Source organism: Anguilla rostrata, chromosome 5, assembly GCF_018555375.3.
Source record: "Anguilla rostrata isolate EN2019 chromosome 5, ASM1855537v3, whole genome shotgun sequence".
In the NCBI taxonomy this organism is placed as follows: Eukaryota; Metazoa; Chordata; class Actinopteri; order Anguilliformes; family Anguillidae; genus Anguilla; species Anguilla rostrata.
In genome coordinates this window covers 45,899,079-45,926,962 of record NC_057937.1, presented here as the reverse complement: position 1 = coordinate 45,926,962, position 27,884 = coordinate 45,899,079, and the positions used below count along the sequence as shown (strand labels likewise).

The 27,884-nt window shown below is 42.0% G+C and overlaps 3 protein-coding genes across 9 annotated transcripts in view; 1 reads left to right on the top strand and 2 right to left on the bottom strand.

The window, feature by feature from the left end:
* Positions 1 to 9,270, bottom strand: part of efl1 (elongation factor like GTPase 1) — a 69,137-nt gene extending 59,867 nt beyond the window's left edge. Inside the window, exons 1-11 of one of the 3 annotated variants that reach the window (XM_064336587.1) lie at positions 9,172 to 9,270; positions 8,546 to 8,646; positions 8,167 to 8,234; positions 7,936 to 8,020; positions 7,641 to 7,774; positions 7,216 to 7,353; positions 6,916 to 7,130; positions 3,852 to 3,975; positions 1,406 to 1,485; positions 531 to 667; positions 113 to 235 (exon numbers count right to left, since the gene is read on the bottom strand). In XM_064336587.1, coding sequence (XP_064192657.1) covers positions 113 to 235; positions 531 to 667; positions 1,406 to 1,485; positions 3,852 to 3,975; positions 6,916 to 7,130; positions 7,216 to 7,353; positions 7,641 to 7,774; positions 7,936 to 8,020; positions 8,167 to 8,234; positions 8,546 to 8,636 — 1,195 coding nt within the window. In that variant the 5' untranslated portion in view covers positions 8,637 to 8,646; positions 9,172 to 9,270. Of the gene's footprint in view, positions 1 to 112; positions 236 to 530; positions 668 to 1,405; positions 1,486 to 3,851; positions 3,976 to 6,915; positions 7,131 to 7,215; positions 7,354 to 7,640; positions 7,775 to 7,935; positions 8,021 to 8,166; positions 8,235 to 8,545; positions 8,647 to 9,052 lie in introns of all 3 variants that reach the window. The other 2 variants (XM_064336589.1, XM_064336588.1) reach the window with 2 other exon arrangements.
* Positions 9,271 to 9,280: 10 nt separating this feature from the next.
* On the top strand, positions 9,281 to 12,719 carry saxo2 (stabilizer of axonemal microtubules 2). Of its 2 annotated transcripts, none has more exons than XM_064336591.1 (4): positions 9,281 to 9,455; positions 10,323 to 10,502; positions 10,679 to 10,881; positions 11,147 to 12,719. In XM_064336591.1, exons 1-4 carry the CDS (start codon positions 9,418 to 9,420, stop codon positions 12,139 to 12,141), a joined length of 1,416 nt encoding a protein of 471 aa, XP_064192661.1. In that variant the 5' UTR covers positions 9,281 to 9,417; the 3' UTR covers positions 12,142 to 12,719. The 2 variants fall into 2 exon arrangements, with proteins under 2 accessions (XP_064192661.1, XP_064192662.1); XM_064336592.1 differs by having other exon boundaries at positions 9,327 to 9,451.
* The window catches only part of adamtsl3 (ADAMTS-like 3), a 121,643-nt gene continuing 106,478 nt past the window's right edge, over positions 12,720 to 27,884 (bottom strand). For 3 of the 4 annotated variants that reach the window (XM_064336583.1, XM_064336582.1, XM_064336581.1), the window contains 10 exons: positions 25,846 to 25,973; positions 24,936 to 25,064; positions 22,777 to 22,959; positions 21,825 to 21,938; positions 21,124 to 21,336; positions 19,769 to 19,952; positions 17,754 to 17,958; positions 17,543 to 17,652; positions 15,799 to 16,013; positions 12,720 to 15,103 (listed from right to left, as the gene is read on the bottom strand). In XM_064336583.1, coding sequence (XP_064192653.1) covers positions 14,982 to 15,103; positions 15,799 to 16,013; positions 17,543 to 17,652; positions 17,754 to 17,958; positions 19,769 to 19,952; positions 21,124 to 21,336; positions 21,825 to 21,938; positions 22,777 to 22,959; positions 24,936 to 25,064; positions 25,846 to 25,973 — 1,603 coding nt within the window. In that variant the 3' untranslated portion in view covers positions 12,720 to 14,981. The remainder of the gene's footprint in view (positions 15,104 to 15,798; positions 16,014 to 17,542; positions 17,653 to 17,753; positions 17,959 to 19,768; positions 19,953 to 21,123; positions 21,337 to 21,824; positions 21,939 to 22,776; positions 22,960 to 24,935; positions 25,065 to 25,845; positions 25,974 to 27,884) is intronic. The other variant, XM_064336584.1, reaches the window with a different exon arrangement.

The following is a 27,884-nucleotide window of genomic DNA, read 5'->3' as shown; positions in this document are numbered from 1 at the left end:
GTGGTCGATGGGGAAAGAGTACTGCAGAGAAATCTCATCCTTTACGATGGTTACGTGTCCAACATTTGAGGCTTGAGAGCTGAGGAACCGATGAAAGACTTCATTCACTCACCGGTCTTGAGCTCCTGGGTTTTTTCAGGAAGGGATTCGAACCTCCTCGCCCCGGAACACATGAGCTTCTCCGCCCTCTCAGCCTCCATGTCCAGTGGACTGGGCAGTTTATTGCACACCATTGCTATTGAATTTAGTTAAAGAGGCACAGCCAACATCACCACGCAGAAACACATTTTGCCATGCAGCAGCAACGGCAAGAGAAAAAGGGAAGTGGAAAAATTCACATTATAAAAATCTAAATTCATGAGCAACCTTGCACCTGGCGGCAACTGACCGGTTACCCTGCCCATAAAAAAAACAGACTTTATTATACTTGGCATAGCATTTTTCTCAGAAACCTGCTCAGAGCTTTTCTGACCAGAGGCTCCAGTACCAACAGGGGGCGCCAGTGAGGTCAGCAGTGACGTAAAGGATACTGAGCACTGCGTTGGACACGGGGAGCCACTGACTGCAGATGGCGCTCAGGAGCACTTTGGGGTCGGAGTGCCGGGCGTCCCTCGACGCAACCTTCAGTCCCAGAGAGGCCACCATCTTTTCCACTTTCTCTTTGTCCCTGATCAAAGCACGAAACAAGTTAAATATGTAACAAATTACACAGTATCCTAAGAATCCAAACTCTTAGGTAAACAAACAGTGAATTATCTAGATGTGTCAACCAAACAAAGAGAATAGCAGGGAAATTTTTTTTGTAATTTAAAATCTCAAGTTCTTAGAAAGCACAGGCAGACAAGTGATACCAAGCCACTGATTCTTACTGCACCACAATAAGAAAACAAGACCTCCCACAAGACAACTGCACACCAAACCCAAGTTTGTTACAACAGAATTTTAAAAATTCACAGAAAAGTAACCAGATTTTTCTGAAAAAAAGTTGCTGAAAGAAGCCAAACTGGTAATAGTTTGCAGGGTCAATAGAATTGCTGGCAATTACAGTTTTAGCCAACAAATGCATTTTTCACATAAGGGTAATAATACACATTCATGACACAGACATTTAGACAGACAGTTGATAAAAGTAACAGTTTCTATCCAAAAGCACTGTCTAGAATTGATTTCAGATTTAACAGCACATTCAAACCCTGAGTAGCCTATTGTTCTGCATCATAAGGTGAACTCCTGCACTTTCAACAAAAGTAAACAGTAGCAGCGGATATTAAGTGCAAAAATAAAATTGCGGGACTCAATGAACTGTGTTTGAATAATAATTTGTCATTCTTTTTGAATTAATAGTATGTTTCAATGTTAACACTGACAGCCATAATAAAAACACTCAACGGCATTTCTGCATTACCTTCGAATGACAACAGCTTCATATAAACTCCAGATATTGTCAAGGACAAGCTGAACAAACAGAGGCTTCTTCCCTTTGGACTAAAGAGAAAAAAACAGCCATGTCAGAAACAAAGACACAAAGACATTTATAAAATGCTTAGGTGGATACTGGAATATTCTGGAACCCATGTGAACCAGAAAAGGCCTATTTTGAGGCTCCCAGTCAGGCACCTAGCTAAAGCTAAAGTGTAGGTGTCTCATGGGCTAACAAGGCTAACAAGACTGGCCATACCAATGCTTGGGGAGGCAGGGTAAGCCTCACTTCACTGCTCACTATCAACTCTCTGAAATCTGTGACCGTCAACTGCCTGAGCTAACAGTCCTCCAATGCAGCAGCTTGCTAGCTCAGAAGGGGGATTATGGGGTAAAAAAAGTGGCTGGCTGACTGCCTGTTTTCTGGCAGACACATACGGTACCTAAACCGCTCCCTACTCGATAGACTTTAAATACGCAGGAATACACACAGTACACGGGAAGGCCTACAATTTTGGACACTCTGAACTGGGTTTAAAATTGGTACAGAGGTTTGCATTAAGGTTTATGGCTCAATTAGGAAAGCCCATGTATAGGATAAGAAACAATCATTCCTGCTGGACACCGTTCTCTGCCACAGGGTTAGGCGAAAGGTACATGGTCCCCATCAGTCCTCCCAAAGAATAGACTTTCTGCTCTCCCACAACCCGGTGAGAAACAGCCAAAATTGCATTCCATCTCATTTCTATGTGTTCAAATTGATGTGACAGAATAGAGGTCAAGCATTCAGTCTGAATACCCAAAAGAGCGGAGTATCCAGGTCAAACCAATCTGTGAAACAGAATGATTGATCACTGGGAATCTCACCATCTGACGGGACACTTGGTCTCCCAGAAAATAATCCATACAAAAGTAGAGTACTTCAAGCTGTTTTTCCCCCCAAAAACCTAAACTCAATTGTCCCAGAGAATCTTTGCAGCATTCTTCCTGGATTGACAGTGTGAATTATCCCCATGCGTTATCATTACAGAGAACCGGCATCAACCTGTTATGCTGATCCGTGAACTCTGCAGATCTTCACTCTGGTGAATGACAGTGCATCAAGCTGTCAGGTAATTTCTGCCATTTACGGGGCTACTGAGATGGAGAGTCCTCTCTGCAGTCATCTGCATAAATAACGGAGCCAGATAGCCAAAGGCTCGCCGCTAATGTTAAAGGAAGGTCAAAGTGCCACTCCACTTATGTGTAAAACTCCACTCACTCGGCTAAATGGGGAGATTTTAGTGCTTTAAAGTGGAGTCCATTACTAAAGCAGAGCCTTCTCTCCTGCATCTATTAATGTAATAAGTGCCACTTGAAAGTGGTGCAGCAAAACGACGGATCTCTGCTGTCCAAACACTTCTGCTGCACTTGTGTTTCACAGCAAGCCTCCCGGACCAAGGCAGTTCCAACAGCACTTACCCATCGGTAGTGCACTACAGCACCATACAGTCCCTTCACACCATTGACATATTGGCAATGAAAGAGTGAAACCTGAATACTATGCAATTAACATTTTAGTTGATGTAAAACACTGGTTGGATGGAAACTGCCCAGGAATCCTGCAAACAGCTCCAAGCCAGTAAATTTTGACTCTGCATTTGCTGCTGAAATGTAATCAGGTCATACCAGCAATGACGATTTGGCTGATAAATATGCATCAACATTACAAAAGAGTGTTTATTTAGGCAACTTAAAGAATACACTACTCCAAGGCTGAGAAGAGATGGAAAGAATGGAGGATAGAAGAAGGGGACATAACTGTTGACACATTGGTGCTGTATTGCTCTGTTAGTGAACTGTGCTAATAATCGGTTTGCTCTAGATGTCCCATTCTGTGGGACAGTGTTTTTTTTTTTAAGTTACATGGGTAAGGATCCTTTTGTATGATTTTTCAGGTTGCTCAGTACCATACCTTTCCTCTTAAAAATTTCTGACCGTCCGTTGCATGTCTGATGCAACTTTTATGGTACTTTTACATGAATTCACATGTTCAGCAGAAAGCTTGGTAATTAATAGCAAATTAAGGGCTGAGTGGTAAAAAAAGTCATATTTGATTAAAATAATAATTTACAAACAAAAAATGTTGCAAAGAGTCCATTTAGTAAAATAAGCCGTGAAACAGTACTAGGAACATAAGCACAGTAAAGACCTAGCAACAGTGATGAGCCAGTACAGTGTTCGGTCAGATCTAATGCGTATTTAAGTATTTAAAATACTTTTTATGAATGGATTTTAAATAAAGTATTTCAAATACAGAAAATTTGAATTTAATAATTACTTGAAAATAAAGGTTTTAACTATTTTAATACTTCAATATGTTATTTTTCCAGCTTCATATCAGCCAATAATAGTGCAATGTAATCTAAGCAGACAACCGCTTATCCAGTTACCTGAGCACCCTTCATGATCTTCTTTGCCTTGGCGTTGAGGTAAAAGTCTCCCCACAGCGTCTTCAGCAAAACCTCAGACTTAATCCCCATTTTCTGACAGTACATCTGTGCAAACTGTTGGATGCTGAAATAGAGAGCAAGCCCATAAAGATCAACACAGCAAATGCAACTTAGACACTTTCCCCTTGTTCTTGGCACCAGACATTTTCCTTTCAAGTTATTTGGTTTGACTGAGATTTTGACTGGGTTTCTTCTCCCGTTTAAACTTTTCCAGATGTCTTTGTTATTTTTAACGATACTTGGATTTTCGGAAGAAAAATTTCAATGATCCAGATTTTGTTTACAATTAATAGGACACAGTGGTATCTGTGAATCATCACATTTCTAGTCTAATCAGCCCTTCAGTAAAATAGTAAATCTAAATATAAATACTATTTTATAAATAAATTGTAATCTAAGTGTAAATAGTAATCTGCAGTGTAACTTAAAACACTTCAGTAAAACTCGTAACATGACATCCATTTGCATTCATTTTCTTTCAAATTTTCATGCAGTTGAGCTGGACAAACTTTTATGAATCTGTTTCAGAGACAGACACAGATTGGAATTTATCTGCTAAGAGTCAGTTTCATCCTGTGATTTTGCCTTTAACGGCACATCAACATCTCCTCTATTATCAGCTGCTCTGCATAGAGATATAAAGCTACATTTAGTTTAACAACAATGCTGTGAGTGGAATTGATCACATTAAAAAATCATTACTTTTGTCATTTCCATGGGAAACGGTCTGTGCTGTGATGTAAGTGACTAAGCTGGTATTTTATCCCGTTTTCTTTCTAGCCACAGAGCACCTTAAATGGTACAGACCACCGCTGTCTCGTCTCATTTGAGAGGTCATTATGCGACAGCACTATAGTGCAGCCCGGTGGATTAAGCACTTTTACTGTCTTCTTTTAAAGTGCCAAAATTACTTATCAGCAGGCTGAAATTAAATATTATCTTGATGCAAATTGACTTGTTTCTGTGATCCATTTACACATTCTATTAACAACATGCCTGGCAAATGAGACATCCTTCATGTGGGTTCTCTTCTTACCCCACCACCAAAAAATAGAGTCAATCAAATCTTCTACAGAAGGAATTTTTTTCCAAACCTATTTTGCTATTCCTTTCAAAGGGAAGTCAACTGAAACTCAGTTGGAAAGGATGAGATCAACGGTGATGTTCTGCTTAGCAAATCACAGCACAGTAGCAGGTGAGAAGCTAGAACTGGGGCTTTTTAATGAAATAATGAAAATGAAGAACTAACAAACAGCAAACAATAGAGAGAAAGTCTTCCTTATGGAGTATATAAGAAAGATACATGATCAACGAGATTGTCATCCCATTTTCAAGGGGGACTTGACCAAATAATCAGCACAAACAAATACAAAGAGACAAGAGTACACAAGATAACGTTAGAAATGACAATATTTTAAAACAATCATGGTCAATCAAATCCTTAAACCTTAGCCAGCGATGCTTGAAAAAAAACTCTCTTCAGTTACTGTTCTAAAAATGAAACCATTAAACCTGTTCCTGTAACATGTTCCCACAACAAGGACCATAATAACTGCCTTATCAAGTTTGTAGCATGAATAAGGTTCTTTGGAACAGCCGGTTAGACCAAAGCTAATGCTTTACAACATTCAGCAAATGAACTCGTTAAGTACAGAGTCTCTTATAGGGGCCTCGTAGATTAAGAAATACATTAAGAATAGCTCTGAAATGACTTAATGAAGCTAATTAAGCTCATTCATAAAGACAGCGGTATGTTAGTGTTTTTCTTCCTTTGTAACAAAAGGCAGTGCATCATGATACACTGTACACAGGGCCTGTAATGTTGCAGAAGTGCCATGCATATATAAATAAAGCCTTCAAATATCTTCTCTACCAGCCGGGTCCCTGGCTAATACTGGCTCTATCTCCTACTGCTCTTCCCTTAGCCTTTTTTTTTCTATCAGTACCTTAAAAAATATACAGTGTACACACAGGTATGTGGTATTATTGGACAGAACACACCAAGGATTTTCAAAGTTATAAAGTCACTTCCCCTGAATCACTCCTCAGAAGAAAGTGCAATAAATAAAGCAAAAAAAGACTTTTTTGCCAGAAGAACAATTTATACTTTTTATTGAGACGTATGGTCAAGTTTCAAGCCAGTATGTTGCGTGGCAAGTGGCTGTTTTCATAGCAAGCCCAATTGTTTTACCTTTCTGAGAATAACTGCCTATCTACAAAGCACAAGGAATTTCATGCTGCTCAACGCACACAAATCAGAATACCCAATACGCTCTACATGCGGTTAACATGCCTGGTGCTCAGTGGGCTGTCAACACATAAGGCCTACTGCTGTCACATACATTCGAGACACCTGCATGAACACAAGACATTTTTGCACTACTTATTTTTTCTGTCTGCATCTTAATTTCCTGCAAGCAATCTGTTAATCATCTCCACCTGTTCTAGTCTGTCATGCACGCCAAGCTCCTTCTCTGTGCCAACATCACCCCTTTCCACTGGCCAAGTTCAGTGCGAGATCAAAGGGAAATCAGTTTTCTTCCGAATCATTATTGTTTAAATGAGGATTAAAATTGAAGCAAAAGTCAAATTGCAACAGTGTGTTTTAAATACTTGCATAATTGGGAGAAATTATGAAAAAAAAAATCTTTTTCAAAATTTCAACAATCAACTACTGATTCACAGAGAGTCACATTGTCACAAGTTGGCTTTATCCCTTCTCGGGGGAAATCATAAAAATTAATCCCTATTCATAATTATTTCCTCCTGCATAGAAAACATGTCAACGGGCTGTAGGTTAGCCAATTGTTCAAATCTTCGAAATAGCCTCAAGACCAGATGAAATTAAAAGGCATAGAAGCCCCGTCAGGGCAAACTGAGTTTGAAAGCTTAGACTAAGGCCCCATCTTGTGGACATTTAAAAAATAACAAGCTCTGCAGTTGAATAACTGTGAACCGGAAGGGGGAAAGACAAAGCAGAAATAAATAAACAAAACAGAAGTACCTGAAGCCCCATCCATCGATGGCGCTGGCAAAGACCACGTTGCCTTGGTCAGGAGAGAAGTACAGGTGAGAATCATCAGTCTCCTCCAGCCCTGCACTCCAGTCATAAATCTGTTCCCCGCTGCTGCTCTCACTGGTCCCCTGCTTCTCCGTGTCCTTCTCTGCCCGTTCTTCCAAAACTTTAGAGGTAAATAGAGAGCCCGTCACCGCATTTACCTGAAAATGAAAAAAAAAAAAGATTCTATCACTGTGCACATCAGAACTGGGTGCACCAGACTGCAGATAACAAGGGGAAACTCACCTGTTCCAGTATTTTCTGGAGATGTGTATAGGCCTCTTGTGGAGTAAGCTTCAGTTCCACAATTAGCCGGTCTATTTTATTGATCACCAACACTGGGCGGATGTTTTCAAGCCATGCTTGTCGCAATACCACTTGTGTCTACAGTAAAACACACAAAGCCACACGGTATTCCTTCATTAGGAAGACCACTTTTGATTTTAAATGTTATTCAGTCAACCTATTCAGTTCTCTTTGCTGCATTGCTCATCACTTCCTGAAAAACTATCACATAAAGAATAAAAACAGAGCATATAAACCTTTTTTCCATTAACTACAAATGTAATCAATGTATAACAATGGGCACACGTTTGCGTTAATTATATCTTTTTTATTATTTAAAAAAATGAAACATGTTTCCCTTGTATGAACATAATACAATGTGGTACCTGAGGACAAACTCCTTCCACAGAATCCACAATAACAATGGCCCCATCACATAATCGAACTGCAGTTGACACTTCAGAGGAGAAGTCCACATGACCAGGTGAATCAATCAGATTGATGAGGTAGTCATTTCCACCTAAGAATAGGGACACAGACTTCCATCAATACGTTCTGCTTCTGTAGGAACATCCACAAGTATGTCAACATACACATGGCTGTAACCTTTGTCAGAGCTGGGAAACATACCAACTTTACATTAGCATTCACGTATATGACAATGTGAGCAAGCTGACTTACCAGTAGCATAATGCAATGATATTGCACTAGATTTCATAGTAATTCCTCGTATTTGTTCATCCTCTCTGCTGTCCAGATATCTCAACTATGATCAAAAAAATAAATGTTATAACATGGCACAGTACAACACAGATAGCATTATGACGTTATCCTGGAATACATTCTGAGGATAAAATAACTACAGAAATACAGTATATGAGAATGCCAGTGGGAATCTTTGAGAATACTAACCTTTCCTGCTAATCGATTGGATATAATACCATTGCTGGCTACCAAGCAATCTGCTAGGGTGGTTTTACCTGAAAAAGAATAGATTATCGACAATTTACAACTTGTACTGGCACGATATAAGCTCTACAACATGCTTTGGAGTTACTTATATATTTCCTTACTTGCGAATGCCCCAATACCAGCCATCATAAAGCCCGCAGGTCGTCATAAACCTGGGCAAGTATCTAAAATATTTAACTTACAGTCGCGCACAAAATCTGGACCGACCGAGAACATACACTAAAAGTACAATTAATAACTCAATGACTCTGCAGCGTTTGCGATGCTAATGCTAGAAACAGTAAATAACATTAATGTTATACATAACTGAGAGACTTACCATGATCCACGTGTGCTAAAATACATATATTCCGTATATTTGATGTGTTTTTCTGTAGTGAAATAATTTTATCTAAACTTGTGTGCACCATGCTTGATAACCTGAAAATGAAGGTAAACACATTTCAGTTTAGTCGGCGAACACATATTTCCCAAAGTATGATATTTAGCCACGGTTCGTTCGTAATTCGCGTAAGATTTACGATATATGGTAGTTAAAAAGCAACGAATTGGCTTCCCCCACAAGCTGGCTAACATTAGCTATAAAGCATAACAAGAACGTTAGCACACTGGTTGACTGCCAACTACGAAACTTTCCGTTAACTTGGAAACTATTAGCTGAAGTTAGTTGTTACTTATTTCATAGCATGTAAAACAGCTAGCTGCCAAATGTTTAGATGACGTTAGCTAGCTACATTAGTTAAGCTTTCAGAACAAGCTAGCGTGTCAGTTAGACGTCTAACTTTCTTTAACTAACTACGCACTAATATTTTTAAAATGTGCTTACAGTATTATCCAGTTGCTTAAATACAGTAATTTCTGCCACTACCTTACATTTGCAAAGACGCTTAAATTATAAATAACGGCTTAATAAGTGAAAGATGTCTCATTGAATAACAAACAAACCTCACGTTTTCTCCTTTATCCCGGAAGTACGAAGCAGTTCATAAACTTTGCCCTCTGACTCACGTAAAAACGTCGTTTCTATGACGCCTTCTGGTTGTCTCGGAAACTCCTTGCTTCCTTAGAAACATTCTGTTTCTGTCTGTGCCCGAGAGAAATGTGTGCATAGCAAAGCTTGTGGACGCAAACAACCACTGAAATACAATCAACAAGCATAGATAACAAGTTACATATCTTCAAGTGGAGAATATGAAGCGGTTATGCATTTGTGAAATCTGTAACTGTGGGTAAGAATTACTTTCTTCTCAGAAGTTTGCTATAGCTCGCCAGGAATAAAGTATTGTAAAAAAAAAAAAAAAAATCAGAAATTATACTATAAATTTGCTAACTAGCTAGTTTGAAAAAGTAGAGATGAATGTATAAAATTCATACATTAGTAGCACCGATTGTGTACCATTGTGAAAACAGTGGCTTTGATAATCTGAGATAAGAATTAACATGGCTCACTTCATTTTAGAATGCATATTTTAGTATCAGTGTTAGGTACCTCCTTTCACCAAGCTACAAAACTTTTAAAAAAAACGTTTAAAAAAAAGACATTTGCTTTTGAAAATTTTGCTAACCATACGTTCTGGTGGTTTCACTCGATAGTTTTGTACAAGTGTATAAGTTTGGATGGCGAGCTAATGAATTACTCCACAGGCATCTCGTTTCCAGGACAATACTACCAAGACTGGCCTTGTAAAGATTTCAAATTGTTTCTCAGTGCACAGGTTCGTTGGTTCAGGAGAAGGATTGTCGACAGCTAGGTGTGCTACGCCATTTATCTTCGTGAACTGGCTAGCTAACTAACGTTAATGACTGCATTATAGTCAAAGTTAACGTAGCCACATTGTAACATTAATTGGCGCCACTGTGTAACATTAATTGGTGCTATTATACTGTGTAACATTACTTGGCAAAAAAATTAACCGATCAGTCAACGAGGTGCCTACGTTAATTCGTGAAGAAATCAAGGGAGAATGCGTTTAGAAAAATACAAGGAAAATGTTTTCAAAACACGGTAAACCAACAAGTTGGAGTTATTCACGCAACAGCAGTAAATACGACGTATCTAAAATACAAAAAAAACCATTACGTCATATTTTTTTCAGGCGCCACCGCTGTGCCCATCGTCCCACTGCACTGTATGCAAAAGACAATACCTTATGCGCGCTGACAGAGTACAAGGAGAAATACCCGACACATGAGGGTTACAATGCCCCTACCAGCCTGAAGCCCAAGCAAGCCTATCGGAAGGACCAGGGAAGGATGGAGGGCACCACAACTTTCAAGTAACATCTGTTATGACTATACCCATTACAGACATACCCCTGTGCTTTTACAAAGTGTTAAATTATCATTGCCATTACGACATGGTTTAAATAATACCAATAAACATGGATCAAAATCGGTGTTACAAAATTGCCATACTTAAGCAAAAAATGTAATATTTGTGTACCTTTTCCAGGTCTGACTATATTCCCTACGAAGTGTCACGCCGACCTGGTAGACAACAGGCTGAATATAAACCCTACCCTGGAGAGTTTGATCTCGACACAACATACAAACTTGACTTCAACCCGTATGAGGTGCAGCCATTTGTCCCCGTAAGACCCAAAGAAAGACCGCATTCAAAAGGAGGGAAGCTGGATACCCTACCAACTTACACAGGTGATGATATTGAGCTTTCTGTGTTTATGTAGCTGCTTACTCACATTCACTCACTTCTGACAGGACTGGCAGTTATTTCACAAAGTGGGATGAAGGAGTTAGCTGGCTAACTTTTGAAAATAACTTGAATTAAATCTGATTAGAGGAGATAATCAGATAAAGAGTTATTTCAAATATTTTTGAAAGTTAGTCAGCTAATATCAGCTAACTTTTAAAATTCCAACAAAAAACGGTCCCCAAAATGATTTGTTTTCCTTCTTTAAAGAGGATTTTCGGCCATGGGAGATCAGCAAGAGGGAGCTGACCAAACCAGAATTTACATACCAGCCTCCTTCTGCAAAGTTTGGAAACGCAACAACATTCCAGGATGATTTTGCCCCGAGAGGCTTGGTCCCTAGAGAGAGCTTCAAACCTCCCAACATGGCCAAGATGTCCGACGCCCCTTTCGAGAGCCTCACCAGCAACCGCATCTCCTTCATAGCCCACCCCCTGGAGGCCAGATACGTCAAGGCTAAGGAGGAGTACAAGCCCAGCAGCCAGCCCTTCCAGGATCACACCACCCACCGTGCCGATTTCCAGGGCCTCCCCGGGCAGCTGCCCAAAAGCTGCAAGCCCGACTTCGGCAAGGTGGCCTCCGACGCCCCCTTCAGCGAGAGCACCGAGTTCCGCGACAGCTTCCAGCAGTGGCCCGTCTCCCTGCCCCAGATGCGGCAGCAGGCGGAGTACGTGGGCCCGAGCGTGCCCATGGACCTCAGCACCACCTCCCAGGGAGACTTCATCAAGCACGCCGTGCAGCCGTTCGTCTCCGTCAAGCCCCTGCCGCGCTCCTCGAAGTCCTCCGCTCGCTTCCAGGGCAACACCACCATGAAGGACGACTTCAAAGCCTGGTCATCACGGAGGCAGGAGATGATCAAGAGGCCGGAGGAGATGAGGAAGAACAGCGGGAAGATGGACACGTTGACCACGTTCAAGGCTCACTACACCCAGCACAATGTCCATCCCCCGACCAGCTGCAAGCCTGCCAACGCCCCTATGAAGTCCGAAGCACCGTTCGACGATGGAACCATGTATCGCAGCGACTTCACTCCGAAGAAAATCACTACGTGCCCTGCGAGCTTTGACTCCCCGCCTGGTTTTGTCTTTGATAACAGCGACGAGAGAGGCCACAGGTTCTTCCACAAGCTGTTATCTCAAAACGGTAACAAGATGGCGGTGGCTTCCGAGATCCATACTCCAAAGGAAGTGGCTGTGGTGTCATAAACTTTAATCATTTTTAAAGTCTACCAATCATGCTTTTTCATTTCTCCCCAAATTATTTTTATTTGGATACTGGCCATATTTCTTTTTGCTGGCTTAGCTTACTGTAAAGTTGGACTTTGTCAGCGATAGAATTCCAAAGATCAAAGCAAATTACCCCCTAGAGCAATATAATTGTGCAGAAAAGTCTAAAAATAATCTTCACTTATTGTTTAGAATAATGCATCAAATGTTTTGCAACATTAGTCAGCCATTCCACTTGATCTCTTGTGTGTTCTTATCAGAATATATACATATATATATATTTAAAATATATAATATAAAAACGATTATATAATAAACTTATAAAAAAATTATCTTTAAAATGTCTTTAAAAGTACAGTGCAGATTTATTTTGCATACTGCAATATATCCAAGTTTAAATAGTGTCAAATTCACCAGGTTTGATAATAATGTAGTTTAATAGAGCATTTAATGCATTTTCAGATAAAACTTTTTTAAAAAGTTGTGTGTGAAAACTGTACATGTGAAGTGAATAAATTATGATTACACAGCACAAATAAATCGATCACAAAACCAAATGATAAGATTGTCTTTATTTTCTTAGTACTGGTTCCTATAGCACTTTTATATACCTTTACTTTGTCCCAGCATTTTGTTTCTGCATCTTATCAATCCTTTCACATCCTGTATCTATTTCAATACTCAAGACATGTAACAATAAATGGCATTAGATATGGAGAAATGTTGAGTTTAGGTATACATTCCATTGCTTTGTATTTTTTGATAACAGTTATGGTTCTAGAAGACATTTTCTATAATACTTCTGAACTGCATGCATATGAGACAAAAGGGAAAAATTGAAACGCATTGACACATCATGTTAAGTGCTAAATGCAGGGTTAATCCTCAAATCTTAAATACAAAGTAAAAAGACAAGTAAAACAGTAACTTTGGTGGTAAGAAAATAAAGTCCAAAAAATCTACACTCAATGTACAATATTGCACTTTAAACATAATATATACAGAACATTTTACAATACACTACATTATTATAAAAAAGGTTAAAAAGAGACCCTTTATTAGAATTCAGAAAGAAAAATGCATGCATATATGCATGGCATTGCAGTGTTTTTGTACCATACTGTAGACTGCTTTTGCTTTGTACTGAATATAATTCAATTGAAGCAGTCCTTTCTGAAGACAAACATAACTTTAACACTGATAAGATTCCAATTGTGTGTACATACCTGTACGGTTGTTTTGTCATTCACAAATGTTTCTCTTTGCAATTAAGATCTATTGATAACTAATTTTGAACATGGGTATACATGTAGCTGTAGTGTGTAGCGTGTTCAAGGCAGTGATTGAAATGTTACCTTTTGCAACCACAAGGCACAACTCTCAACAGACAAGATTATCTCTCTGCATAAATGACCCACATCCCTTGCACGAATGTGATGTCATTGTCCTTCATGGACATACACACTGAAGTCTGCTACATACAAATATATTGGGCCAGTTTTGGAGATTCTCCATACAAAACTCAATTTAGTCCAGGACTAAGCTTAATCTGTCTGTGAAACCAGCTGTTCAGGTGTCACTGCGGGCTAAATCACACATTAGCATTTAGCTATTGGGCAAGATTTCAGTCAATTCTACATCAATCAGAGTCTGACATTCTCCTAAATACTTGAATTGTTATCAGCTACATTATGTAGACTTTTTTTTTTTACTGGTATCATTATTTACCATCCCTTCACACATGTGAATGGTCATAAATAAATGGTTTTACCCTTTAGTCTAAATTCAGAACAATATATATTCGTAGATGTATGGACTACATACAGCCAATTTATTTATTACTACAGCAAAAAGTTACCAAGGCTGCATTGTAGTGATTATTTCTAGCTACTGTTGAGTAGCTAGAAAAGAATGAAAATGTTGGCAAAATTTGAAGGGTTCAAACGCATTTTCTTTGCTGTAGATGGATATTAATGGGCTTGTCTAAATGCTTAAAAGGACAAAAGCCGGATCTCCAATCCGCCGAACGTAAATCTTTCTACTGTATGTCCCCATAATTGTTTTGTTGATGTGGCGTGGTCAGAAAATAATCTGATCACACAATAAGCCATCTCAGACATCATATTAACAAATGACCAATAACAAAGACATGCAGTTAAAGTATTGAACTGTGGACCATGTTTTTTACCCATAGCAAATCAACAGACTCAAGCTTTAGGTTTTAAGTATTTGATTAGGGAGGATCTCAGATGGCAGGAAACTTAATTCCTCTTGTAACAGAAGATACTATCAAAGAAGGACTGTATCATATAATAGCGACATCACTTCATCACCTAACACAAAATGGATGCAACACACATTACGCAATATTCATTTAGTTGTCTGTTAAGTGCTGCTTTAAAATAACAAAGGCCAGACATGCCATGCGTCTAGAGCTGTTGACAGCGTTTTATGGGTTAATGTTGAGAAAGGGTCCCAAATCCATCTCCATCTGTAGTCCCTTCGCCTCCTCTCACAAGCGTCGACAAAGGGCAACGTCCATTTTTTCCTTCGTTTAGATTTTCTTCTGTCAGTTGAAAATTATGAAGACAAAAGATCATGAAGGTGAATTCTGGTCCTCCTTAACAAGCAGTATCTTTCAACAGAGGTGCAACAACAGCATTTTCCAGTATATTTATCAAACTCTGAAGGAGCAATCTGGTTTTAGACAGTGAAAATTGCAGTTTAATGCAAAAATCTACGTCTACGCGTGAACTCAAATTCCCCCAAGCGCCCCCCCACCCCCACCCCCTCCAAGTTGGGCAGTCAGTTGTTTCCAATCACTGTGTGGTTGGTGCTTCCTCCCCACAGGACTGGCAGCACCTCTGCTTGTACAGACCCACGCGGCAGAGACGGAGTCTCTTCACCACAGAGCAGTAGTGAGTCGTGTCCTTGCATTCACCTGGGAAAGCACAAATAAATACATTTAAAGATCCTGGCCTGCCCTCGAGACACAGATTAACCATTTCCTGCAGAAAAATAAACTGTGGAAATGAATTGCGTGTAGGATCAACCCAACGAGGTCCAAAAAATACAGGTTGTCTGGGGGGTTTTTAAGAAGAACCGTTTCAAATTGGCCTCCAGGGGGTGCTCTGACTTAACACCAAGAGTAATGACTTCACCGAGTTTGCTTTCTTGCCTCCTGCTGTAACGATAAACGTTTGCCGTCGTTATGTTTCAGTGCCCAAGCAACCGTGAAATAAAATGTAAATATCAAATTAATCTTGTCAGAAAAACACCAGTTAGCATTATACAGCTTTCGTTGCCAGTTCAGAGTATGGCTTTGGTTTGCGGTTCACACAAGAATTGCACTCAAGCTGTAGCCAGATAATTTATTATTACCACAGCATGTGTGGCAATTTCCCTGTCTTGTTAAGGTTTACAGGGTCTTTATTCAGAGAGCAGAAAAACAATGTGAATGAAGCTCCTCCCTATTTTTTTTTTTTTTTTTTTGTAAGATACTAGGAGCCACAGGTTTACAGAGAGCAGAATACACCGAGCTGTGTCATAAAAAGGAGGCTTTTAAAGCTTATCTCTAGAGTATGACTCAACAGGTGGTTCCCTGTTACAGTGTGTGCCAGTCCGCGTGGGCCTTACTGCCACAGGAGGTGACGCTGCAGTGTTGCCAGGTGATGGGACGCCGTTGCCAGGCGCAGTGCTGGTCCGCGAGGGTCTTGTCGTTCCTCCTGTGGACGCACTCGACCCTGCGGGACTGGAACCCACTCCCGCAGGCCGCTGTGCACGCTCGCCAGGGCCCGGTCTTCCACTGCACGTCACACATCTCCGAGGAGCAGTTCCGCACAGACAGGGGCCTGCAGGCAGCACAAGCACCCACTCTGAACATGACTTTTAAAAAAGGGGCGACGTGCCTCAGGAGGTAAGAGCGGTTGTCTGGCAGTTTGAGGGTTGCCGGTTCGATCCCCAGCCCTGGGCGTATCGAAGTGTCCCTGAGCAAGACACCTAACCCCTAATAGCTCCCAACGAGCTGATTGGTACCTTGCATGGCAGCCTTTCACAGTTGGCGTGTGAGTGCGTGTGTGAATGGGTGAATGAGAGGCATCAGTTGTAAAGCGCTTTGGATAAAAGCGCTATATAAATGCAGTCCATTTACCATTTTATACATTTATTTATATATTATTCACTAAAGTATTTAAATGAACAGTTCACTTCATAATTTCAGTTTTAATGTATGTTTCTGATTGGCCCAAACAGTTTCTGTGTGCAATCAAGGGTATTTCTGTTATTTTATGTTTGTGATGACCTGCTGGCTTAACAGTGCCGTAATAGGTCTAACACTTTTTTGGTACAGGCTTATACCGGCTGTAAATCTCTTCTAATGCAAGAAAAGACACTTCATGTAACTCCAAAGAAGCTTGTACTGCAACATAATGCCTCCAGATGTTGTATGGGTGTCATAAGTGTAGATTTATGTTGGGATGAGGGTTACATGTCTCCGCCAATGATTTAATTAAATCTGAAACGTCATTTGTAGTCATTGTTACCCGGACAATGGAGTTATCTCCGATTACACCTTCCCGCGTTAACCCTCCCAGTAGTTTCCTGTAAGTGAAGCTAGCATAGCAAATACGGCATGTACCCATTTATTGTGATATTGATACATAATTCCTGTGAACTGTCAGTTTAATTCCAGAATCAAGTTCCAAATCTGGCCACATGGTGTCAGCAGCGTACAAAAACGGAATAGCAACAACTAAGTACCTCCACTACGGTTTTGGGACCAGAAAAGTACATAAGCTCATTTTCAGCATTGCACTTTTAAGTGGAGTAGACATCTATGAAATCACAGTTTCCTAATGAATCATGTATTTACAAAATCCTTTGAAACAGAAAATAATATGACCATGAAGAAATATTATTCCATTCTACAATTCTCTCTTAAATAATTTGCAGAAAAAAACATGCAATTCATATTGTGTGATTTATTGCCCTAATGGAGATGGCAACGCTCTGTGTTAAAAATAACATGGAATCTCTTTAGCAGGAAAGTGCACTGGGTGCTGATTCTTCCTCCAGAGACCTTTTACAAGCAGCTTTTTAAATACGGCTGTCTGTGAGCAGCACATGGTTTGGTGCATCAGAAAGCACAAAAAGTTCATGAGTTGGAATACTGGTTACTTTGCTTTTACCAATAAATATAATTTAAAAAGTACCAGAATGTCAATAGGAGGCATCAGGAGGACATAAGTAGGATTCACACTGACTTGCATTATATTTACAGTCTTAAAATATCACATAGAGAATCCCAGTAATTCTAACCACTATAGAGCAGAGCTGCAGTTGATGGAACTGGTGTATGGCTGCCCTGTGTCTTGTACCTTACCTGTCTCTTTCATCACAACCAGATTCCGGGAGGGTGGAGCCATTCAGATGCTTGCATACCACTGGTCTGCTCTGCACTGTTAGGGCGGGGCCAAGGCATCGCCCAGAGCACTGTGGCAATGTGATAACAGTGAGGTGTAATTGTCACAGTGTTATTATCAATGCCACGGTCATCATTATGACTGGAGGTGACAGAGCAGGCAGGCACGTACCGGTCCCCAGGGGCTGGCCTGCCAGTCTGCGCAGGTGTCTGACTGGCACTCTTCCCTGTCTGTGGGCCTCATCTCCCTCCTGCAGGCAGACAGCGGCAGCACCTTCACCACGCCTGTTGCCTCCAGCTGCTGACAGTAGACCTTTCTCTGCCGAGAGCCCCGCCCACAGGAGGTGGAGCACTTGGACCACGCGGTGGAGACCCAGCTGGAAAATCAACAGCGGCTGTCTCTCAGAACGTCATCCCACTCAAACAATCTCAGTCCAGATCTAGGCACTGACAATCTCACAGGGAGATTCAGGAGTGCACATTTTTCACCAGAACTAACGCATTGGTTTCATGCACATCTTTGTCATGCATTTTGGATGACTCATATACCCCTCTGAATTGGCTAACGACAGTGCAGTGAGAGGATGGGCTTATAATTACAAGAGGGCCTTCAAAATAATGAAGAAAGACAATACCATGTACTTTCAATCACTGACTTAGCAAAACAAATCCAAAAACACTATGACACTATGATCAGTTCAAATCAGTAACAGGAGGTCTCCATAACTAGTTATGGAGCCTTCCATAAGTATTTAATAGACACCTTTGTATCCTACTAAAGGCAGTCAGGAGAATAAATTACTGCAAGCATTTAACACTATGCTGAGGTTTTGAAAACACCAACAAGAATGACACAATAAAAATTTATGAACACTTTAAAGCCAGCCTATGGTGTTAAATGACAAAATGGCTAGCAACAGTTTAGCACAGGTAATGGCCCTTGACATCTTTATTTTTCTAACTGTTAACTGAGGCTGACCACATTGGCTGTTCGGCTTCAAGAGACACAGCAAAGTGTGCCGGTGGCTTTATAAGTCAAGAGGCTACACATTCCAAACGTTAATATTAGATTCCCCATTGGGAACGAGCCCTTGTCAAGGTATTGTAGCAACAGGACCGAAGACATACGTTTTTAGGCTACAAAGTGCCTGCACCTGCTTCCATTATTGAAAACAAACCCCAGTTCAGAGAGCGAGTCGCTGAAAGCTATCCTGGCTCGCGGCGCACAAGGCACAGTTCCATCCAGGCGGTTTTTTTTTCCACCCTCCGCCTTCACGGTCACAAAACAGATGTCTCCGCTTCTGCAGCAGAAGATCCCCGAACGCCGAAACGCAATACCCTGTAAACTGTTTACGCGTCGCCTACGAACTCGAATCTTCCAGGGGAGAGAGGCTAAACCGAGGCACCTGCGCCGCGGCGCGCGCTTCAGAAACCGCTGGCCGATGCTATGACCGCGAAAGCACGAGCTAACGCCCGCGAGCGCCTGAAGGCAGCAGCCAGCTACAGCGCGAAGCCGCCTGCGGTTTACAGGGCTCGGAGGGGCAGAGACAAAGACCGGCATTGTGCGAAGATCACCCGTAGAGAGCTCAAAAAAAAAAAAAAAAAGACGCTAAGCAGTTTCGCAGGCTGAAACGATAGCTCGATTAATGTGCACGTCTGTCCTCATGGGTATAATAAAATGATGGGTTTGGCATGGGCGCCCATGACAAATGAAGCGTTTTTATTTGGCAGGATGAGTACTTACATAATTTATATTTCTTTTCTCATTCTTTTTTTTTTTTGCAAGTGCTCTTTAGTGTCAGACACCAGCCCTTCAATGTTCTTCAGGGAAGATATTATTTTGTTTGAACCAAACCAAGACAACCACTGAGGTTAACGGCATGGATGAGGAATGACACTCAGATGCTACACACTGCCGTCTAAAGCTCCCTTCAGGACCATGCAGGTTGATTCATGTTGTTTGGGGTGTTGCACGAATCCCACACAAACATTGCAAACGCGCGAATGGCTTTTTCTTTATGGCTGAGAGCAGATTGGCCGAGGATCATAGAGCAAGGGGAGGCTGATTTCAGGGTAGGGTCGGGCCTGCTTTCTGATTTCACTGTAAGGAGACCGACAGCCTCTTTGTCCACCTCTGACAAGTCGCGGATCCGGCCCGGTGATGGAGTGCAGCCGGGCTGACCCTACCTGGCTGGGCAGTCTTGCACATTGCAGGGCTGAGGTCTGGAGGCGGGCCTGGGGAGGTGGTGACATGATGACGGGGCCACTTCCTGTCCCGCGGGGCTGACGCAGCGCACCCTCCTGGACTGAGTGCCTCGGTTTCCGCAGCTGGAGCTGCACGCCGTCCAGTCACCCAAACTCCACGCGTGCTCTGGTAATCACAAACGCACGGTACCCCTTAAGCCCTTATGTTCAGCTGCATGCTGCGTCACTCCTGTGTTTGTTACAACACACAATCGTGCAATTGCTCACACTCTCCCACTTTAAACTTATCACACAGTATCATTGCTCCATCACTACCAAACACAACCTCACTGTCTTCACTACTGTGAATAAGATGGAATACAGCTCCTCTGTTCACACCGCGCAATCAATCAATCAATCAAAATAACACCAGACATGATCTCTAGCCATTAAACTGAACAATACACACAGCATAACACCTTCAGGTTAGTGGGAAATACAGTATGATCAGGCACATGAAGTAAGGTTTGTATGGAAAGCCACGTTCTTCTTTTTGGGTGTAAAATTGTCTGTAGGCATGTTTCATTTCCCTGTTTGTTATACATCATTTGTAACTGTTGCTTTTGTTATGGTTCTCATGCTGACTGCTAAACAAACTGCAGAAATGATTCAGCTGCTGGAAGCACTCTCCTCCCTGAAAGACAGCACAGGAAGCAGCCCCAAAGGCTTAAGGCTTGCATTTTTTTGTTTTTTTTGCTGCACACATTTCTCAGCAATTCACACTGAGTCCATACTTGCTTTGGTTACGACTATAGAGAAAACATGGAACTTTATCAGAAAACAGAACAAGGGCAGAAACGATTTGGCATGCCAATAAACAAAAGAAAAAAAGGAAATAAAACCCAGAGCTTAAATCTGTCAGTGCCTAAAATGTGAAGTCACGATGAAAGTTAGATCTTATTCCTCATTTGTTTTATTTTTGCACTTCAACAAAATTTTTAAAATATTATCTATATTTTCCTCCCCCCCCCTTCCTTACTTGTTATTGTCCAATGAGCCAAGTTCTCCAAAAAGCGGGCAGTTTTTGTGAGTAAGGGGTGCTGCAATTTGCTATATCAATTAAGCTCTAATGATAGAGACCAGCTGTGTCCACAAAGCAATGCAAATTGAAATCCAGTGTGTCGAAAAGCCTTCAACTTCAATGTTCTCATCTTGTTAACATTAGCGCGCTGCAGAGTGAGGCGGGTTGGGGAGCGTGTTCAAGAGGCAGACAAGGCCTGTGGTATTGAAACGGTTTCCCCGCTAAGGATCAAACGGACGCTAAAGAGCGTGTCACGGACGTGCGCGCGCGCACAGACCTTCGAGGCTGACGTTGACCCAGGCGGACACGGGCTGCGAGCCGGAGGACGTCTGGCATCTGTAGCTGCCGTCGAACCGGCCGAGGAGCGTGTTCACCTCCAGAACCCGTCCCCCGGCCAGCGCCCTGTGCTGCGGACTCGGGGCCGCCTCAGCGGTCTGGTTCTGGAAGTACCACTTCACCGGGTCTCTGTGGCCGGGAAGCACAGGGCAGCCTGGAGGAGAGAGCGGAATGAGAGGTGGGAGTGAATCTCTGAGTCACGTCGAATCACTCCTGACGAGCTCACGGCCCGGCACGTGCGCGCACCCAAGCCGGCACTCTGCACAGTTTTCAGTGAACTCTCTCTCATTCGCTAGAGTCAGTGAACTAGAGTCTGAAGTCAGAACCAGTCACTGCATGACTCTTGTTCGCAAACTTGAGCGAGAATGATGCAGTGGCTGGTTCTGACTTCAGACACTTGTTCACAGTGAAGGAACTGATGTACAAATCTGTGAACGAATCCTTTTCAGGAACTGAGTCAAATGATTTGTATCCCTGAAAGGAACCGTAAGGGCCACCACTACTCTGCAGGACTCCATTTCCTTCTTTTCATCAAACAATTGGCTTCAGTCCCACTGAAACATGCTTTCCTAAAAAATGGTGCCCATAACGAAGATAATTAACGAGCAGCCGGGTGGCGGATGGCTCACAGAAGCTCCGTACCTATGCGCAGGATGTCCCCGGGCCTGATGGTGACGCTGGTGCCCGTGCGGGAGGCCATCAGTACTCTCTTTCTGCTTGCGGTCCGATCCACAGACCTGCCCAGGGCGTTTCCTGCTAAAACGATAACAGGTTCCTACATTACCCATACTGCCATAAAAATAACAACACATTTAAAACTAACGCTGTCCCTTAACTTCAATGCACAATTAAAAACTTTTTTTTAAACTGTGCTTGTGAAGAATAAAAATAAGCACTTCTGTTGGAAAGTGAAAGTTTAGGACTTTTTTTATGGAACACATGAATATATCCAACCTTGGGTGATAATCTCCCTAAACTATCCACATAAATTCTAATTAACTAAATAATTTTTTCAACAAAGCCGTTGCTGCTTATTTGCAACTTCAAACAACTCTCACAATTTCACGAGATCAATCTGAATCTGGAGAGATCTGAGAAGCAGCCCAGGGTAATTTATTCCTCATCACAGTGACACAGTATCCCATGTCACTGCATGTGGGTGATCTGTAAACGCTTTGTAATGGTTTTTTCAAAAGTGCTGAGACCACCATGGAACGCGAGCGTTCGACCGGCCCGCTTCGCACCCTGAGTGATTCGACACCGTAATGTATATCCTCAGTGTGCGCTGCTTTAAATAAGAAGCGAGATGGATTTTACCACCCTGGTGGTGCGCGGAACGAGCCAAATTTTATTTCCGCCAGATCCGAGGATCTTGGTACAGCTCCAGCCTGAAGATATTTCTCACCGTGACATGTTCCCCGTTGCCAATATCAATACAGTGTTCATTTGTCTGTCTCTGTAATGTCTCTGACATTAAAGGAGAGCTGATGGTAACTGACATGGCCAGAGAAGACCCAAGATCCAAAGTGACCGAGTTCCTCTGGATTATCCAAGCTTCATATGACAAGGTGTAAAAGCGCACTTCAGAACCTACCGGATACGTGGAGGACGACGGAGGCCAGAGACTTTCCAAAAGGATTGGAGGCCACACACGAGTACGTCCCGTAGTTCTCGGCCGAAACGTTGTGGAGCAACAGGGAACCGTTGAGCAGAGGGAGAGCATTTGCAGTCATCTGGCCTTCCTTCTTATGCCAGGTTACCACTGGCAGGGGGACACCTGTCACCAAAAGAGACACCAAGCAACCAGGCTATTCAGGCCCCCAGAAAAAAAACTGCACAACAACCAAAAAACTCAAACATTTCAAATCTGGATGAATTTGATCAGTGAAAGGGACTCGGAAGAAATGAGGGGTACAAATCAGTCCAATGAATGAGAATTGCCTGTGTCCAGTCAATTCTCTGGATCATTTCACTGCAGTGCACACTAATGAAAAGCATATGACAACGGTATGCATTTTGTACTACATCCTATTCCATTGTGGAAAGTGGGTTCTTTCAGAAACTTCTCCGAAGACTGAGCACAAGCAAGCCAAGGGGCCTCTTAATAGTTGAAAGGAGGATGGTTCCTGGTAACAGAGAGTGATTTGTCTGAGCGCTAATGGGGCAAAGCCAGAATGTTTGTGATATGGCTGCATCCCCCATTGACCTCAACACTGCAGGTCAGGAGGAGTTCGTCTTAAATAAAAACTGCACAGTCATTTGGGGCTTGCGTCACTCATCTTGCACAGTGATGACTTTTGCTTCTATATATAAATATCCTGGGAAACTCATGCACACACACACACACACACACACACAGGGTAGGTCTCCCGTAAGGCATATTCAGGAATATGGAATTTAACAGAAATAAAAAAAAACAAACAGAAATATGTGATTATGAAACATTATATAATGATATATTATATATAATAAAATATGTAACATGAATATGAAATGTTATTTATCAACTAATAATGGAATAAGATGTAATAAAGTAGCCCATGGTCTCATACAGAGCCAAACTAAAGGTGGGGTGGAACATTTAATCCTCACTGCCTCAAGGGGGCACAATATGGCATCCCAATTAAGTCATTGTATATAGTTCTAAGAAATTCATCAAATAATTCTGAACTGTATACATAACATATCAGAATTTCAGGCTGTCACACAGTCAGTGCTGTTCAACCCTGCAGTAACAGGTACCACCTGCATGTGCCCCCCGCTTCCCCCCACCACTCGTATCCCAGAATCCCTCAGGAGCGAGTGGCAGTGTTTCTCAGGAGTCCTGCTTTGGCCTCACCATCAACGATTTAAATTACTCCGCAGTATCAGGACTGAAGGAGCCTATTTCAGACTCGACGTGGCTCAGGATTCCTGAGGTCTCTGGGGCATATGTACTGTGTGTAACTGTTTGGATCAGCTTCACCGCACTACACGCACTCATGCGTGCACACAAGCATAGCAGCGCTGCCAACTTCACACATGTGAGATTGAAAATAAATACAGTATCTCATTATCGCACGTGGTATTGGTTAGAATATCTTTTTTACTCGGATACATGCTAAACAGTAATAGCGTTTTATGTGTTTTAAGTGCTCTTTCCCTCATTACCCTGTCTAGTTATCTAGTGCTGACAAGCCTGCCGAAATGGAAGTACGGAGGACATTGCTGGCCAGTAGACCCTTTCACACATTAGGTTGACCATGAACACAGTTTCAGAGCTGGGAAGAGCCGGACTGGGGCTGATACGGCTAGCCGTTCGATCGGGACGGCTAGCCGTCGTTAATGTGTTCCAGGACCAGTTAAAATATATTATTTTTATGTTGACCTTTTGAACGTCAACACTGTTGTTCCACTACATTACTTTTGTTAATAATATAAAGTCAATTTTCCACAAGACCAATAAAATCCTGTGTGGCATGTTCAGGTTACATGCTATTTATTTCCAGTTAACTGTAACCCTCCATAATCCCCACATGGTAGATTGGATCCTTCAAATGTATGTAATGTAAGCATTAAACATGTGCATGGAGATACATGGGATGAGAATACTGTTCATTTAAAGTGTCCATGGTAACAGAAAAACAGCATTCGGGGGATAAACTTATATTTTTGCAATACCAGGCCATAACTTGGACTGAAACATACGCCATGCTTTCTACATTTATATTAAGCTTCTGGCTTGTGTGTTAAGCTGTCCTCTGTGTCGCCTACCTTCCACGGGACACTCCAGAGTAACGTTGGCTCCAAGCCGAACATTGATCCTGCCCCCAACCACAGCCTTCAGTGTGCTGCCCTCCAGATCTGACACGTTCCTCCCAGAGGCCCCAATCTTCGGTGGTTCTGTCTCAAGGAAACAAACTGCCATTAGAGATATCTCACACTGCAGACTGTGTATGAGAAAAAAAGGTTTCCCTCTCCAAGTGTACAATGTGCAAAATCTGTATGGAGAAAGCATTGCAGTGTAATGGCTAGGGAAATGCATTTGGAAAGGTTGAGTCAATCTGAACTCTTTCAGTAAATGGCCTGGAGACTTCTAGCCTTGAGAATCTAAAGGAAGTAGCTGTTTATTGAGTGCTAAAAGCCACAGTGCAAAAACCTTTTTATTGCTTACTAGACTAAAAACTAAACTTTTTTTTCTTCTTTTTTTTGCTGTTTTTTTTTTCTAGAATAAACATTCATTTACAAATAATGCTAAATTACATAATTGTGTAATGACAGTTCTATAAAAGTTTACCTCCCAGGATTAGGAGGACTTGGACAAAGGCAGATGAAATGTATTATTCCTTCATTATCCAAATGAATTACAATGACACACATGGAACAAAAGTCAGCCAGTGGAAGCAAGGCTAATCTCTGAATTCCTCATGCCCACAGATTACAAGGCAGTTCCAACTCTGTGCACTCCCTGTGTTGGATTAATGTGCAGTACACAGATGCTCTTCTCTCATCTTGTGTTGCTTCTCTCCCTCTCCACCTTAGCTGATGTGTGGTTAGCGTTCTGGTGCAAAATGGCTGGTGAGTTCCACCTCATCACTGTAAAAGCACTTTGAGCATCTGGATAAGTGCTATATAAATGCAACAATTCATTCATTCAGTGAGGACCACGCAGGGGGTGTCTCACCAGCCTGCAGCAGCTGTGAGCTCTCGGTGTCGGACCCAAGCTCGTTTGTGGCCGAGCAGCTGTAGATACCCATGTCTCCCACACCGGGGTCAGAGATGCGCAGTCCTCCAGCGCCATCCAATGACACCCTGAGGGAGCAGAGTGAGACCGTCCCATCATCCAGTCAGTTTAAAAAAGGGTATGGAATCACCAGCATGCAATTTCCATGCACATGCATGCTGCATTAAATAAGTACAGACAAACGCCTGGGTCATGAGAGGGTTAAATCAACACCAATGTCCACCATGTAATGCCGGCAAAAAAAAAAACCTGTGTTGGCACCTACAACCAGATTAATGACAGCCGTTCAAATCTCTACAGCAAGGCCTACTCACAATCAATGTTAGATTTTTGGGGGGACCTTTCACTGCAATGAGCAGTTAAAATATCTAATTTCCTGCATGTCAGTCACACTTTAATTAAATTGAATTATTTGTTTTTTCAGTCCCTGCACTAAATTCCACAAACCAATTTGACATTTGTGTAATGACTTAATGACTTGAAGCCTGTTTGAATAAGGTGTTTATGTGTGTGATTAGAGTGAATTTATTATGCTTGGGCTATTGTACGTGCTACGTGTTGTCCTGAGAGAGCTAACCCGACACTTTGGACCATTCGAGAGCCTCCTGCCTAACGGAATTCTAATAAAGCCTCTTAGATCCCTCATAGCTTCACAGAGATGCCCCACAGGAAAGACTATTTGAATAAGGGGGTCTAATGAATGGCCTCTGAATGCATTGCAGTGTTCGGCAAAAACGGTCTGCTCCTCTTCGGTTTGACTGACAGCTCGACCACTTTTCCGCTTTTATGATTTTAAGCTGCTCCATGGGGCTTGTAAATCTACATCAACTCCCTTGGCTTTGGTCCAAAAAGACAGCACACAAAATTTTAAAAAGGATAACCCCCCACCCCCCCCTCCACTCTCCCAGTGTGCTGACTCAACACCTCAGCACAGGGACAATAGGAAGATCGGGTTGTGGGGTTTTAAGCAGGCTGCCAACCCAGTGCCACGTGGGCTTCAGACAGAGGGGGCATATATTGTAAAACAATAGCCCCCCTGTTAAAATCTGAAGAGATGGCTTTGTGGGCAGAAAGGATCCTCTTCAGCTCTTGATTTATAAAAGGCATTGCGCTGCAGCTTCTTGAGAGAGGGCTGCAGGGGCCTGAGAAGGGCGGGAAAAAGGGAGCGGCCGTTTACGACCCTCCCAGGTAAGTACGCAGGCGGCTGGCTGGAGCCTGCTGCTTGAGGCTGTTTACCGACCGAACAGCAGCCTCACAGTAAACAGGACATGGTATTTTGCCTTTTGGAAAAAAGAAACCCTATTTAACTGTTTTTTTACTTTTAACTGTACAAGATTTTGAGTCGTACTGAAATGTTAAATATGTAAAACAGTAAATTATTTACCTTTTTATATTATAGCATCTCTGAAGAAAGTTGTGCTGCTCATGGCATATCGGAAGGCTCATTAAACATGCAGTGTACGAATACAAAATGAAAAGCATACAACTTGAACTCCATGAAGAGATTGCTGGCCCTGACCAGGAAGTCACATGGCCCCAGGGGTGTTTTCAACAGAGTCGTGTAATTGAATGCCACAGGAAAGTATAAAGGTTTGAGAGATCATGATGACCTTTTATAGATACTAATGGACAATTCTAATAATTTCTGACCTTAAGGAATGAAGTCACAACATGCATGTATGATATAAATCTCAACTGTGAGCACCCTAAAGGATCACTGAAGGAACACGTTATCTCTTATCAGAAAAATCAGACACTTTAAGACTTTAATGTTTCTCCAACATATATGTTACAGTAACTCCACAGTCATTATATTTATTATGATATTCTGTCAAATCTGCACAGAACATGTGGCCTTGAAACCCTCTTGGACACAATGTGGATGCAGCACTCATAATTATTTTTTCCCAGAATGGTATCTGTTCTTCTTCCTTATCAAACCTCCTCATATTTTAAATGAGATTTTGCTCTGGTGCACT

Bases quoted from the DNA above. Each gene is read 5' to 3' on its own strand.
- saxo2 (XM_064336591.1), top strand. From the start codon at position 9,418: ATGAAGCGGTTATGCATTTGTGAAATCTGTAACTGTGG. The intron at 9,456-10,322 runs GTAAGAATTACT...TATTTTTTTCAG, and splicing joins TGTGAAATCTGTAACTGTGG to GCGCCACCGCTGTGCCCATC. The intron at 10,503-10,678 runs GTAACATCTGTT...TACCTTTTCCAG, and splicing joins GAGGGCACCACAACTTTCAA to GTCTGACTATATTCCCTACG.